The sequence below is a fragment of the Cervus canadensis genome, chromosome 6 (genome assembly GCF_019320065.1).
Source record: "Cervus canadensis isolate Bull #8, Minnesota chromosome 6, ASM1932006v1, whole genome shotgun sequence".
Taxonomy (NCBI): domain Eukaryota; kingdom Metazoa; phylum Chordata; class Mammalia; order Artiodactyla; family Cervidae; genus Cervus; species Cervus canadensis.
The window spans coordinates 19,988,666-20,001,157 of NC_057391.1; the positions used below are offsets into that span (position 1 = coordinate 19,988,666).

The following is a 12,492-nucleotide window of genomic DNA, read 5'->3' on the forward strand; positions in this document are numbered from 1 at the left end:
AGATCCTTCCCTTAAACTCCAAATCAGAAAGGCCTGAGGTCAGAGGATTCAAGATTGCTCTGCAGGGCGGTCCAGGAGGGGCGGGGTCCCGCGATAGGGGCGGGGAGAGGGAAGGACCAGACCAAGCCCCAGCCCTCCTCGGGGCTAGGACCAGGAAGCGCTGGGGGGACAGGAGCGGAGTTGAGACTGAAGCCAGGTGAGGCTGGCGTCCTGGTGCGGGGAAACTGACACCGCCTGAGAAGGGGATGGGGGTCTCTGCGAAAGAAACAGCGCCGGGCTCCAGAAGGAAGGGAATAACTGAACTAGGGATGGGAAGCCAGGTGGAGACCCGCCGTTGAGGGTGAAATAGGCGGGGCTCCAGCGCAGGCTCGGTAGGGACGGGTGCGGGGTGGGGCGGGGACGCATGCGTAATGGAGGCCTCAGGCGGCGAGGACCGGGCGGGATTTGGGGACAGGGATCAGTTTTAGGGGACAGGGATCAGTTTTAGGGTGTCTTGGGACCCAGGCCCTCAGCAATTTGGTTTATTGCAAGCCTGTGCAGAAAAGGCCGGATGCTTACTGCCAGAGGGTTAAGGCCCTCTCCGTTTCCGGGCTCTGCCCGCCAGGATGGTGGCGTCCTCGCTGAAGCTTCAGGAACTAATCCAGGAGATTCGTGAGGCCAAGACCCAGGCCCAGGAGCGGGAGGTGATCCAGAAAGAGTGCGCCCACATCCGGGCCTCTTTCCGCGATGGGGACCCTCTGCACAGACACCGCCAGCTGGCCAAACTGCTCTACGCCCACATGTTAGGCTACCCCGCCCACTTTGGACAGGTACTGGGCGTGGACGCCTCCCGTCCGAGTTTGACGAGAGAAGCTGGTGGGGCACGGTATCGAACACCCCCCTCACTTACTTGTTTCTCGATTTCTTTATTCTGCGGAGTTTCTGGGCCCTCACAGTGTGTACCGCAGATCTTGCCCTTTACAGCCCCAACTGGTCATCAGATTGACTGAAAACCCCTCGTTCTCTGGCCAGCGCCATTCAAGGCCCCTCCTCTTCTCCTGCCACTCTTCTGTTTCCTTGAAACTAACTGAATCTCCTAAACCTCTATTGTTGAAGGGGGCGGTCCTGGGGTACGCTGACCCCACAGGTTAATCGCGTGTAAAGGAGGAAGACAGAAAAGTGCCTCCGGTTTCACCCCTACCCCTTCGTGGTCTGCCCCCTTCCCTGTAGATGGAGTGCCTGAAACTGATCGCCTCCCCCAGGTTCACAGACAAGAGGGTGGGCTACCTGGGGGCCATGCTTCTACTGGATGAGAGGCAGGATGCCCACCTGCTCATTACCAACAGCATCAAGAAGTGAGAGGGTTCTGGGAAGCACTTGGAATCAGGGAGATGGGAGAGTGGGGAACGGGGAAATCCCAGGGGTTTGCCTGCTGTAGGTTCTGGGAAGGACTGGACTCCTCAGAGGCTCGGCTGACTGTCCTCCCCAAACTCTGCAGTGACCTGAGCCAGGGGATTGAGGCTGTCCAAGGCCTGGCCTTATGCACGCTGAGTGCCATGGGCTCTGCTGAGATGTGCCGGGACTTGGCCCGGGAGGTGGAGAAGCTGCTCCTGCAGCCCAGCGCCTACGTGCGCAAGAAGGTGAGACGGCAGGGTCTAGGCTCTTGCTCCTACAGAAGCTGTCCTGTCTGCCACGTGGTAGAGGTGGGGGATTCCATCCTGGCAGACCCTCGCCCTTTCTAACCCCCCAGACCTCTGCAGGCTGTTCTGACTGCAGTGCACATGATCCGGAAGGTCCCTGAACTCTCTGACATCTTCCTCCCACCCTGTGCCCAGCTGCTTCATGAACGCCACCATGGTAAGGCCACGGGGCTCCTCGTCCGCTGCCTCCGCTCTGGCTGCGGGCAGAAGGGAGCCCTAGGACAGGAACAGGAGCTCCCCGGTGACGGGCAGCACGTGCATGCAGACACGCACACAGTAGACTCCCCTGTGCCCTGCCCACCATCCGCTCCCTCACCCTGACCCAGGCATCCTTCTGGGCACCGTCACGCTGATCACTGAGCTCTGTGAACGAAGCCCTGCAGCCCTCAAGCACTTTCGCAAGGTGGGCTGGGGAAGGGGTGGGCCCCGGGCCAGGAGGAGAAGGGCAGTGGGGTCGGAGGGGGCTGGAGGGAGAGAGGATTAGGAAGAACGCCCAGGTCAGGCTCTGCCCTCACTCCAGGTGGTACCCCAGCTGGTGCACACCCTCCGAACTCTGGTGATGACAGGATGCTCCACAGAACACAGCATATCTGGAGTCAGCGACCCATTCCTGCAGGTGGGCCGCTCCTTCCCTGCTGTATCCCTGGAACAAAAAGCTTAGGCAGCCCATGGCAGTGGTCCCCTCCCAGACAACACTTTGGTTCATCAGTAACTTGGGCAGGAGGGTGGCAGGCACCAAGTCATCCCAGGTCCAATGTGGGGAGGGGGAATGCCTGAAAACTAGAAAATCCAACTTGGTAACCTTTTTTTTTTCCCCAAAAAAACTGTCCCCAGATCTCCTGGCCTCACTCACCTCTGAACCCTCCCAGGGCCCAAGGGACCAGCGAAGGTTGGGAGGGGAGAGCGCAAAGAAGCTGTTGGGAACCAGCTAGACCCCTCACAATGCTCTCAACGTTGGATTTCTCTCCTCAGCCCCTTACTCCCAACTTTGATTTAACCCAATTTCAGGTCCAGATACTTCGTCTGCTTCGCATTCTGGGCCGGAACCACGAGGAGAGCAGTGAGACCATGAATGACTTGCTGGCCCAGGTGGGGCTGGGGGCCTGGGTTAGGTGTGTTGCTCTGTGATCCCACTGGCCTGGGCATCCCTCCCATGACCACTCCCCGTGCGGTGGCCACATGATCGTGTCTCCATTTCTTTCTGGACTGTGATCTCTCCTGAGGTCAGGGACACAGTCTGTTGCAGTGCAGTAGCCCCTGGCACATAGGTGGGGGAGGGGATGGATAGACTTTTGTCAGCTGTTTGAGGGATGACATGAGGAAAGGACAGAGCCCCTTAGAGCTTCTCTCCCATCCACGCAGGTAGCCACAAACACAGACACCAGCCGAAATGCGGGCAGCGCAGTTCTGTTTGAGACGGTGTTGACTATCATGGACATCCGCTCTGCTGCGGGCCTGAGGGTACCTTCCCTGAGGCCTCTCCCCGGGGCCCCTCCCACCCACTTCAGCCGGGCAGACAGGTCCTGTTCCCCGGTTTCTCCTCCCCCTCCCCGGGCACCCTGTGCCACACGGTCCCCACTCCGGAATGAGCAGGCTGCTCCTTTCCTGACTCCCAGCCTCTGCCTCCCGTAGGTTCTAGCTGTCAACATCCTTGGCCGCTTCCTACTCAACAGTGACAGGAACATTAGGTAATAGGCCCAGGTGTCTAGCAGGGCTGTGCCACTGGGCCCTTGACCCTCTGCCCTCCTTCTTCCAGAATCTCCAGATTCACCAGCCTCTCATTTCCATACCAGGGCAGGACGGGTGGGGAGAGGGCTGCCGGCCAGGGTATGCTAAGGCCCCTCCTGCTCTGAGCAGATATGTGGCCCTGACGTCCTTGCTGAAGCTGGTGCAGTCTGATCACAGCGCGGTGCAGCGGCACCGGCCCACCGTGGTGGAATGTCTGCGGGAACCTGACGCCTCCCTCAGCCGGTAAGCAGGGCAGAGGAACCAGAGCGAAGAGCAGAGGGCCCAAGCACCAGGCCAGCTCAGCAGCTGGAGAAAGGGGGCTAAGGAGACAGGTGCCTGGGAAGGGGGGGCCCCAAGGAATGTCACGGGGTGACCTGAGAGACCTTGTCTAAACACACGTTGCTTCTCCAGGCGGGCCCTGGAACTGAGCCTGGCCCTGGTGAACAGCTCCAACGTGCGGACCATGACTCAGGAGCTGCAGGGCTTTCTGGAGTCCTGCCCCCCTGATCTACGGGCCGACTGTGCCTCCGGCATCCTACTGGCAGCAGAGAGGTGAGGGGATGGGTGTGCAGGAGGGAGAGAGGGTGGCATCCAGGGAGGGTCATCGCCAGGACTGAAGAGCCTTGATGTCCCCTAGGTTTGCCCCAACCAAGCGGTGGCACATAGATACCATCCTCCGTGTGCTGACGACGGTGAGGCAGTGGCTGGGCTGAGAGCTGGGTGGGAGCGGGCAGGGTTCACCACGCTGACCCAGCCACATTCACCCCTCCAGGCAGGCAGCTATGTGCGCGATGAGGCAGTGGCCAACCTGATCCAGCTGATTGGGGGCGCCCAGGAGCTTCACGCCTACTCCGTGCGCCGCCTCTACAGCGCCCTGGCTGAGGACATCTCCCAGGTACTGCTCCCACCACCAGGCCCAGGGCTGCCCACCCCTCTCCTCCCTTCCTGGGCCACCTGGTCCATACACCAGATTCCCAACTGTTTTTCCCCCTAGAGTCACAGCTCTGTCTCTCTCTCTTTTTTACCCTCACAGCTTTCTACTTAGTAGAGGAGTCACTGAAGGACAGAGCCCTGCTTATAGTTAGAACACCTCGATTTCTGTCCTGCTTCTGTTATCTAGTCTGTGCAACCACAGATGACTCATTGAACTTTCTTCATACCGGGTCTACTCAGCACTCTACCCTGCCTACCTCCCAGAGCTGTCTTCATCAAACGGGATATAGATAAAAGCTCTTTTTGTGTATATTAGTTCTTATTACTACCTTGAATGCTGAGTGAATTCACAGGTGCCAACCAATAACCAATATGCCAATACCGTTTTCCATATTACTTTAGTAGGCTAGGCAGAAACCACCCACCCCTTCCTCAAGGGAGGACCCCCTCGCTTCATCCTCACTGCACCCCTTGTGGTTAGGCCTGGGGGTGGGGGGGCGGGGTTGTTTTGTTTTTGGTATTTCTTTCTGAATTTTATCCTATGGTACTTTTAAAAACTGAAACAACTGATTTACAATACTGTGTTAGTTTCAGGTGTACAACAAAGGGATCCAGTTATAAGATTATTTTTTTTCTAATGTGGAGCATTTTTTTCAAATCTTTATTGAATTTGTTACAATATTACTTCTGTTTTATATTTTTGTTTTTTTGGCCCAGAGGTATGTGGGATCTGAGCTCCCCAACCAGGAATCAAACACATAACCCTCTTCATTGGAAGGCAAAGTCTTAACGACTGGACTAACGGGGAAGTCCCAAGATTATTTTCCATTATAGATTATTACAAGATATTGAATGTAGTTCCCTGTGCTATACAGTAAACCCTTGCATATTTATTTTATATATAGTAGTTTGTATCTGTTTATCTCCATACTCCTAATTTATCCTTCCAATTCCTTCCCCCTTTGGTAACCATGTTTGTTTTCTATTTCTGTGAGTGTTTCTGTTTTGTGTATGGATTCATTTGTATTATCTTTTAGATTCCTCACAGAAATGATATCATACTGTTTGTCTTTCTCTGGCTTAACTTCACTTAGTATGATGATTGTGAGATCTGTCGTAGGCCAAGTAGTTCCTATACTTGGCCACTAGAGGGCAGAGGAAGCCCAGGAGCCAGGACAGAGCCCCAAACTAACAAAACTGCTCATAACGGCTCCCTGTGCCAAGGCCCTTCCCTTTCCCACCCCTGCAAACTCCGCTATCTCTGCACTGCCTAAAGGGATGTCACGGGGTCGGGAAGTGAGGAAGGGACCCAGATGCCGGCCCAGCGTGTTTCTCATCCCCGACAGCAACCACTGGTGCAGGTGGCAGCCTGGTGCATCGGGGAATACGGAGATCTCCTGCTGGAGGGGACCTGTGAGGAGACTGAGCCCCTGCAGGTGGGCCCTGCGTTAGGGGTACACGGAAGAGGGACATGTGAGGGGAGGCAGGGCCGGCCCCAGGGTCACCCTCTGTGTCCGCGCCCCCTCCGGAAGGTGGAGGAAGACGTGGTGTTGACACTGCTGGAAAGGGTGCTTCAGTCTCATATGTCCCTGCCGGCCACCAGGGGATATGCCCTCACGGCCCTCATGAAGCTTAGCACCCGGCTCCATGGGGACAACAAGTAAGAGTGGGTCCCGCCCGGCTCCTCCCACAGAGCCTCTTCTTGGTACCTCCAGTGAGATGACCCTTCACCTTGCCCCCCAGTTTCTGAGTTTCCCTCCAGGCCTGCACCTCCATCCCCAGCCCCCTGCCCTTAGGTCCTTCCTTTTGAGCCAAGGATCGTGGGTCTCTCCCTCCTCTGGGGGGGGCTCTTCCTTCCCTGCCGCATCCTAGAGGTGAAGGGCAGGGCAGATGGCCAGTCCCAGTCACGGACCACCCTGTGGCCCAGCCGCATCTGCCAGGTGATGTCCATCTACGGGAGCTGCCAGGACGTGGAGCTGCAGCAGCGGGCAGTGGAGTACAATGCCCTCTTCCGGAAGTACGACCACTTGAGGTGCGCCGCTGACAGTGTGGGACCCAACCCCCAGTCTGCTCCCTAGTGCCCCGTTCTGGGTGCAGGGGTCTCAGCCTTACCTGTGCCCGCCCACAGTTCATGGACATTAAGTGGGCTTCCCACCCTCCTTGTTCATCTGAAAGCCAGCAAGACTGTTCCGTCTTAGGAAATCAGAGGGGTACTCCTGACCCACCATGAGCCCAGGACTGTCCTATTCTTTCCCCTCCTCCCACATATCTCTTGTGAAAAACCCAGGGTATACCCAGAGGGATACACCTGCCTTCTTCCTCTCAGGGCTGCTGTCCTGGAAAAGATGCCTCTTGTGGAGCGGGGTGGCCCTCAGGTCAATGAGGAAGCAAAGGAAAGCAAAGAAGTAGCCCAGCTTTCAGAAGCAGCCCCTGTCCCCACGGAGACCCAGGTGAGGGGGCCGGGGGATCCCCGGGGGAAGAGCATGATCCAGCTTCCATACCCAGCCCTGACCCTTCTGCCCTCTCTCCAGGCCTCAAAGCTCTTGGATCTGTTAGATCTCCTGGATGGCCCTTCTGAGAATACCCAGCACCCTCCCCCTCTGGATCCCACCCCAGGAGACACTTTGATACACCTCCTTGACCTTCCCTGCGCTCCCCTACCCTCTGGTAAGCCTCAGCAAAGGGGAGATGTCTTAAAGAAGGGGTGGTGGAAATAGGTGCTTCCCCTTATAAGCTGAGGACCGAGATTCAGATTCCCTCTTCCCTGGTGTGTACTCCCATCACATCCCCATCTTAGTAAAAGGATTCATTAGATCATACCAGTCCCCTCCTGGACACCCTCTAATGTCTTCCCTTTGTTCAGATTTCTTAATTCTGGCCCAGGGTCCTGCTTCCTCCCTGCCCCTCACAGGCTTTCCCACTACCCGCTCCACTGGCCCCCTCTCAACTCTCAGGCCCTCTCACCTCAAACCCTTGGTGTTCATATTCTTTTCACATGGAATGTTCTTTCCCCAGCACATTAAAATAGCTGGTTCATTCTCCATCTTCAGCTTCAGCTAAAATGTCAGATGCTTCCTCTCCCTCTCCTACTTCAGTTAGTTCCCCCCACAGGTTATTTCCTTCAGAGTACCAGTTACAGACTGTGATTGTTTTCTTGTTTATTGTTTCTCTCCCCTAAGCTGTGAGCTTCACTGGGGACCTCATCTTCTTGTCCACTCAGTCATTAGCATCTGGAGCAGTTCCCTGCACCCAGTGGGTGCTCATTTAATTGTTCTTGCATGAATGAATGAACTGTTGTCTTCAGCCCATATACCGAGTCCCTTCTCTCTCCCTACCGTAGCTCCCATCCCAAATCTCAAAGTATTTGAGCGTGAAGGACTTCAGCTGACTCTTTCTTTTGTTCGACCCCCTGGAACTCCTACTTTGCTGTTAATCACTGTCACTGCCACCAACACCTCAGGGGGTGACGTCACCCACTTCATCTGCCAGGCGGCTGTGCCCAAGGTTTGTAGAAGACCAGGACTCAGAGGTAGCCTGGATACTCCAGGAAAAAAAGCCACTAAGGAGAGGAGGTGGCAGGGGTGGTGGGAGGATGAGATGAGAAGGGAGGGACTGCAGAGACAGGCACTTGGGGAGTTGCAGGAAGAGGGTTTAAAACTATTGGGTGTGGAGTGGTTGCCTGAGCCAGCCTCACTGTGTGCTCTGTCCAACCTCCTATGTTCAGAGTTTCCAGCTACAGCTACAGGCCCCCAGTGGAGACACTGTTCCAGCCCAGGGTGGCCTTCCGATGACCCAGCTGCTCAGAATCCTCAATCCTAACAAGGTGAGCTCCAGGAGCCCCTCGAGGCTGAGACCTAGGGCAGGGAGGAGTCATCTGTGCTTACCCTGGTCTTCGCTCTCCTATTCCTAGGCCCCCTTGCGGCTGAAGTTGCGCCTCACCTACGACCACTTTGGCCAGTCGGTACAGGAAATCTTTGAGGTGAACAACTTGCCTGTGGAGACATGGCAGTAACTCAGCCTCCACTCAGAACCTGAAATCCTGTGTCCCCAGATCGGGAGCCCCAGCTACTTGGAGCCATATCTGAGGGTGACCAGCAGGTGGCACTCTGGTCCTGTGCTTGCTGCTGCAGAAACTGGGGTGGGGGGAACCCCACAAATGATGAAAGCCCAATAAAGCCCAAGGGAGCAAAGCCATATTTGAGGTAGAAAGTGTATGTGAATAACAGCCAGGGAAGAGCCTTCTTACACAGGAAGTAGGTATCTTGCCCTAAGCCTTTGGAACTGATTTCAACAAAGGAAGGTTGTTTTCCTTCCACCCCCTTTCTGGCTGGGGAGCAGATGAGCCCCTGAACCTCCATAGGAGGCACCTTACCCTCTAGGTCAGAGCAGGGCACAAACCAGAAGTTCTAGATCTCTCACAGGAATCCTCACCGGCTTCCCCAAGCTGCTGCTGTTCCCTGTAGCCCGGGGCAGGGAAATCCCTGCTGCCTCCCCTCCTCTCTAACTCAGCTGTAAGGCAGTTTAGGAGCCGCTGGCAGAATCAATGGCATCGACCAAGGGAGGGGGGTGGCAAGGGATTTTCCTGTGCTTAACTACTGATCACGGCTAAGTGGAAATCCTATAAACACGAGCGGAAATCAATGGAGGCTGCTTAGCGGCCAGGGGAGAGGGGCGGCCCACAGATTGCATCTGACGGATGAGGGAGAGGAGGCAGCCAGGGAAGGCTCCAGGAAGGATAGCGGAGGGTAGGGTGAAGGAACAGACAGAGCTGGAGCGAGAGGAGTCTCTGTGGGAAGGGGAGCCAGAAGGGAAGAGGCACGGTGAGCCCAGGAGTGAAGCTCCTCAGCCCCAGAGCTCTCTTCTGCATCGGCGAAGTGACACCCTAGCCCCATGTCGTGTCCGGATCTCCAGTCCCCTAAGGCTTCACTTTGGACCCGTACACTTCTAGCAGGCGCTGATAGTCCTGGGGCCGGAAGCGCTGCAGGTACACAATCAGCTTGGCAGGTGCCCTCTCCTGGGCCAGCACACCTACAGGCAAAAGGAGAATGAGCAGAGAACCAGATGCTGCAAATACTTTGCCTCTCCCTGCCCACGCAGCTGGACCCCAAACTTGTTTCCAAGGCAGCACTGGGATCCTGAACGCCGTCCAACCAGCTTGTCTAACCCACCAGCCTGCTCCCTGATTGGCCTGGGGAAGCAGGGCCGAAGTGGGCCACTTGAAGCAGAAGTGGGCCTAGGAAGCCAAGCACGAGCCTCTCCTCTGGCAAGGAGACATGGTGAAGGGCACTCAGGCGCCAGGAAGACAGAGGGTGCCTCAGTAGCAACTCATTTCAGTTACTGCTCCTGCCCCCCAATCAAGATTAAAGCCTCTCCAGGCAGGCCAGAGCTCATTAGCTTGGTAATGAAGCCCATGCAGAGATGCACACACAGAGAGAAACCAAGGGGTGTAGAAAGGAGGAGCAGCTACAGCCATGAATGAGGTGGGATTTGCAGAGAATTCTAGCCTCTGTGGTGTGGAGCCACAATTAGCCAGTGTCTAATTGTTAGTGCCTGGCAGCATGCTGGGCCGATGGCGGGGAACTTAGTGTAGGTTTGCTGAGGAGGCAAGAACAACATTCCAGGGCTGTAAGGCCCCATGGGATGCACAACCCTGTACTACTTGCATGGATGAACTGTGTACAGGGGAGCTAAGCCTGGGAACAGAAGAACTAACCTGCTAACGTTTGCCCCGCTGTCTTGTCACATGGGAACAACACTCTTGACTTTTACTCAAGCCAGTAGGACAAATGAGGATTTCATTATAAAAATCAGAGGACAGGAGTTGGGGGGAGAAAGGATGGATGGAAAGATTGGAGAACTGACAAATGGAATCAAAGGACACCTGGAGTGGCTAGAGGTATGAGAATGACATGAGCCAATGGCTGGGAAGGATTAGAGACACATGGAAGGATTCATTGCAGGTTAGACAGCTACTGCAAAAGGAGAAACCGGATTTGACAGAGCCCTGAGCAAACTGGGTCCTCTAGAAAACTGTTAAATAAGTCCTCTTAAAGAAATAGCCTCGAGACGGTCCCCGATAATTGGCCCAGTGGGTACACTCAGAAGAGGAACAAAGAAGTATAAAAGGGCCTGTCTCCCTCACCAAGCAGGCTGCTGAGGTGGTGGATCTTCTCCAGGGCAGCTGGGACTTCAGTCTCCTTCTGCACCAGTGCCTCTACCTCACCCACAGCGTAGCCAAAGTCAGCTGTATCCAGGTCCACCCTGAGCAGCCGCTGCTCTCCGTCGGCTCCGGACAGCACCAGTTTCCAGGCACTGCGCTTCGTCACAAAACTAGCTACTAACTGCAGCCCCAGGGGGCCCAGCACAGCAGCCACGCCCCCAGCCCCCGGGACCCCAGCCCCCAGCACCTCACAGAGCTGGACCACAATTGAAGGCTCAGCTGTGAGTTCCGTGTACTCAGTATGGGGTCCTGAGACACTTGCCGCTCCGGGACATTTGAGCTCCCATCCACTGCCTTCTCGCTGTCGCAGCCAGTAATCAGCTCGCATGAGGCTCAGCTCAGGGGTGTCATAGTAGCTGTCTCGGAAAGTGACTCGATGTTCCAGGGTACCCCCCAACTCCTGCAGCCGCTCCTCTGTGCCGGGCCTCGGAACGAACTTTCGCTCCACTTCAATCAGGCCCTGGGCCATGCTACCTGCAATCAGTCAATCAACAAACACTGATGAGCTCCCGAAGATCCCTCCCCCCGGAAGAACTTGTGAGGGGCACACAGCGTCGCAGGGCTGTCTGTCGGGAGTCCTTCCTCCTTGCTTCTGTGATGGATGGCCCTGTCTGTCTCTGATGTTTATTAAAGCTCAGCAACAGGCACAGGTCTCCAGTTAGATCCCTTCTGCTGCTTATGTCCTAAATCCAAAGGATTCCCTGGAAAATCCTAGGGGCTCTCTAGGAAGCAAGCCGTGTAGCGGGTGTCCTTTCAACGCCCCTCGCTCAACACATGCTACCCCGGGAGTACGGCTACTCACTGCCGGAGATGACCCCGCCCGATCCCCCCAGAGCACCGACCCGCGAAGCCTCGGGTCTCACCTGAAAGGCCTAGAGTCTCCCTCTCGCGGGACCAGGAGTAAGGGGAAGGAAGCCCACGCCACGCCCGCGAGGAATGCCGGAAGCAGTCCCTGGCTCCGGACCTCGGCCCGGTTCTCTGCGCACGGGGGAGGTCCCGGCACAAGCGGCCATATTAGGCCCGATGTAGCTATGCCGAGGGCAGGCTTGGGCCGAGAAGCCTGTTAAGTTATGAGGGGCCGCAACCTCCGCGGTGGGCCAAAAGCGAGGGTGGCCCCCTCGGCTCTGCTTCTCATTCCAGACCCCTCCCAGCTCCCGAGGGGCGGCCCGGGTCTCAGGCCGCAGGCTGAGCCCGGCACCCTGGAGCCCGCGTGCATGATGGGAGGTGTAGTTCCGAAGGGAAACTTTGCTTTCTTGCCCCACTCGTCGCTATGGTGACAGGAAAGCTGCGATTGACGCCTGTGGGAGTCTATCTAAAGTTAAGTCGGATGGAAAAGGAACTCAGACCCCCCATTCCCGCCTTCAACGCTGTCACTTCGTTGGCAGATGGGCCTGGAATACAAGCCACTCACTCAGACCCTGTCCAGCAGATACTTTATTGACTACTGTGGTGGCCCATTAAATGCAGGCCAATGGCAATGAGCTGGGGGAAGAAGAAAGATAGTTAAGACCAGTCTAGTTACTCTAGACTCTGGAGTTTTAAGGGGGAGTTAAAACATCCCCAAGAATGTTCAGGATAACGGTGGATGGGAGACTTGTTTTTGTGTGTGTGCAGCTTGAGGGATCTCAGTTCCCTGCCAGGAATTGAACACCAGCCTCCCGTAGTGAAAGCCAGAATTCTAACTACTAGGTCACTAGGGAAGCCCCCTCCCCCAACGACTTTCTGTAAGAGGAGGAAATGATATTTTGGATGAAAACTAAAGACATGATGGGATTTCAACAACTGGAGACAGAGAAACAGCATGAACAAAGACCCAGAAATGGAGAGCACCTGGCCAGTGTTTAAGGGAAAAGAGAGGAAGCTGGAAATACCGCTGAGCAGATTGGAAACGGCTTTGCATGCCAAACTGAGGAGTTTGTTTCCTGTGGCCCC

The 12,492-nt window shown here is 55.9% G+C and overlaps 2 protein-coding genes across 11 annotated transcripts; one reads left to right on the forward strand and one right to left on the reverse strand.

The window, feature by feature from the left end:
- The first annotated feature begins 90 nt into the window (after positions 1-90).
- Positions 91-8,536, forward strand: AP1G2 (adaptor related protein complex 1 subunit gamma 2). 10 transcript variants are annotated; one of them, XM_043471129.1, is made up of 22 exons: positions 92-196; positions 605-809; positions 1,210-1,334; positions 1,478-1,619; positions 1,740-1,836; positions 2,006-2,082; positions 2,200-2,295; positions 2,688-2,768; positions 3,042-3,140; positions 3,312-3,367; positions 3,537-3,650; positions 3,819-3,959; positions 4,045-4,099; positions 4,180-4,302; positions 5,687-5,776; positions 5,873-6,000; positions 6,268-6,372; positions 6,667-6,790; positions 6,872-7,007; positions 7,681-7,844; positions 8,065-8,163; positions 8,251-8,536. In XM_043471129.1, the coding sequence occupies exons 2-22, from the start codon at positions 606-608 to the stop codon at positions 8,350-8,352; spliced, it is 2,358 nt and encodes a 785-aa protein (XP_043327064.1). In that variant the 5' UTR covers positions 92-196; position 605; the 3' UTR covers positions 8,353-8,536. The 10 variants fall into 10 exon arrangements, 9 of the variants coding, with proteins under 9 accessions (XP_043327063.1, XP_043327062.1, XP_043327061.1 ...); XM_043471128.1 differs by having other exon boundaries at positions 91-196; positions 5,687-6,000; positions 8,065-8,536; XM_043471127.1 differs by having other exon boundaries at positions 91-196; positions 7,681-8,536.
- A 4-nt stretch (positions 8,537-8,540) lies between these two features.
- Positions 8,541-11,766, reverse strand: THTPA (thiamine triphosphatase). The gene is made up of 3 exons (XM_043471135.1): positions 11,424-11,766; positions 10,483-11,034; positions 8,541-9,368 (listed from the first exon to the last, which is right to left on the reverse strand). The coding sequence occupies exons 2-3, from the start codon at positions 11,027-11,029 to the stop codon at positions 9,256-9,258; spliced, it is 660 nt and encodes a 219-aa protein (XP_043327070.1). The 5' UTR covers positions 11,030-11,034; positions 11,424-11,766; the 3' UTR covers positions 8,541-9,255.
- Between the last annotated feature and the right edge of the window lie 726 nt (positions 11,767-12,492).

Excerpts from the sequence above, each read along its gene's own strand:
- AP1G2 (XM_043471125.1), top strand. The coding sequence starts at position 606 with ATGGTGGCGTCCTCGCTGAAGCTTCAGGAACTAATCCAGGAGATTCGT. Across the intron at positions 810-1,209 it reads ACCCCGCCCACTTTGGACAG|ATGGAGTGCCTGAAACTGAT; the intron begins GTACTGGGCGTG and ends CCTTCCCTGTAG. Across the intron at positions 2,296-2,687 it reads TCAGCGACCCATTCCTGCAG|GTCCAGATACTTCGTCTGCT; the intron begins GTGGGCCGCTCC and ends ACCCAATTTCAG.
- THTPA (XM_043471135.1), bottom strand. The coding sequence starts at position 11,029 with ATGGCCCAGGGCCTGATTGAAGTGGAGCGAAAGTTCGTTCCGAGGCCC. Across the intron at positions 9,369-10,482 it reads CCACCTCAGCAGCCTGCTTG|GTGTGCTGGCCCAGGAGAGG; the intron begins GTGAGGGAGACA and ends TTTTGCCTGTAG.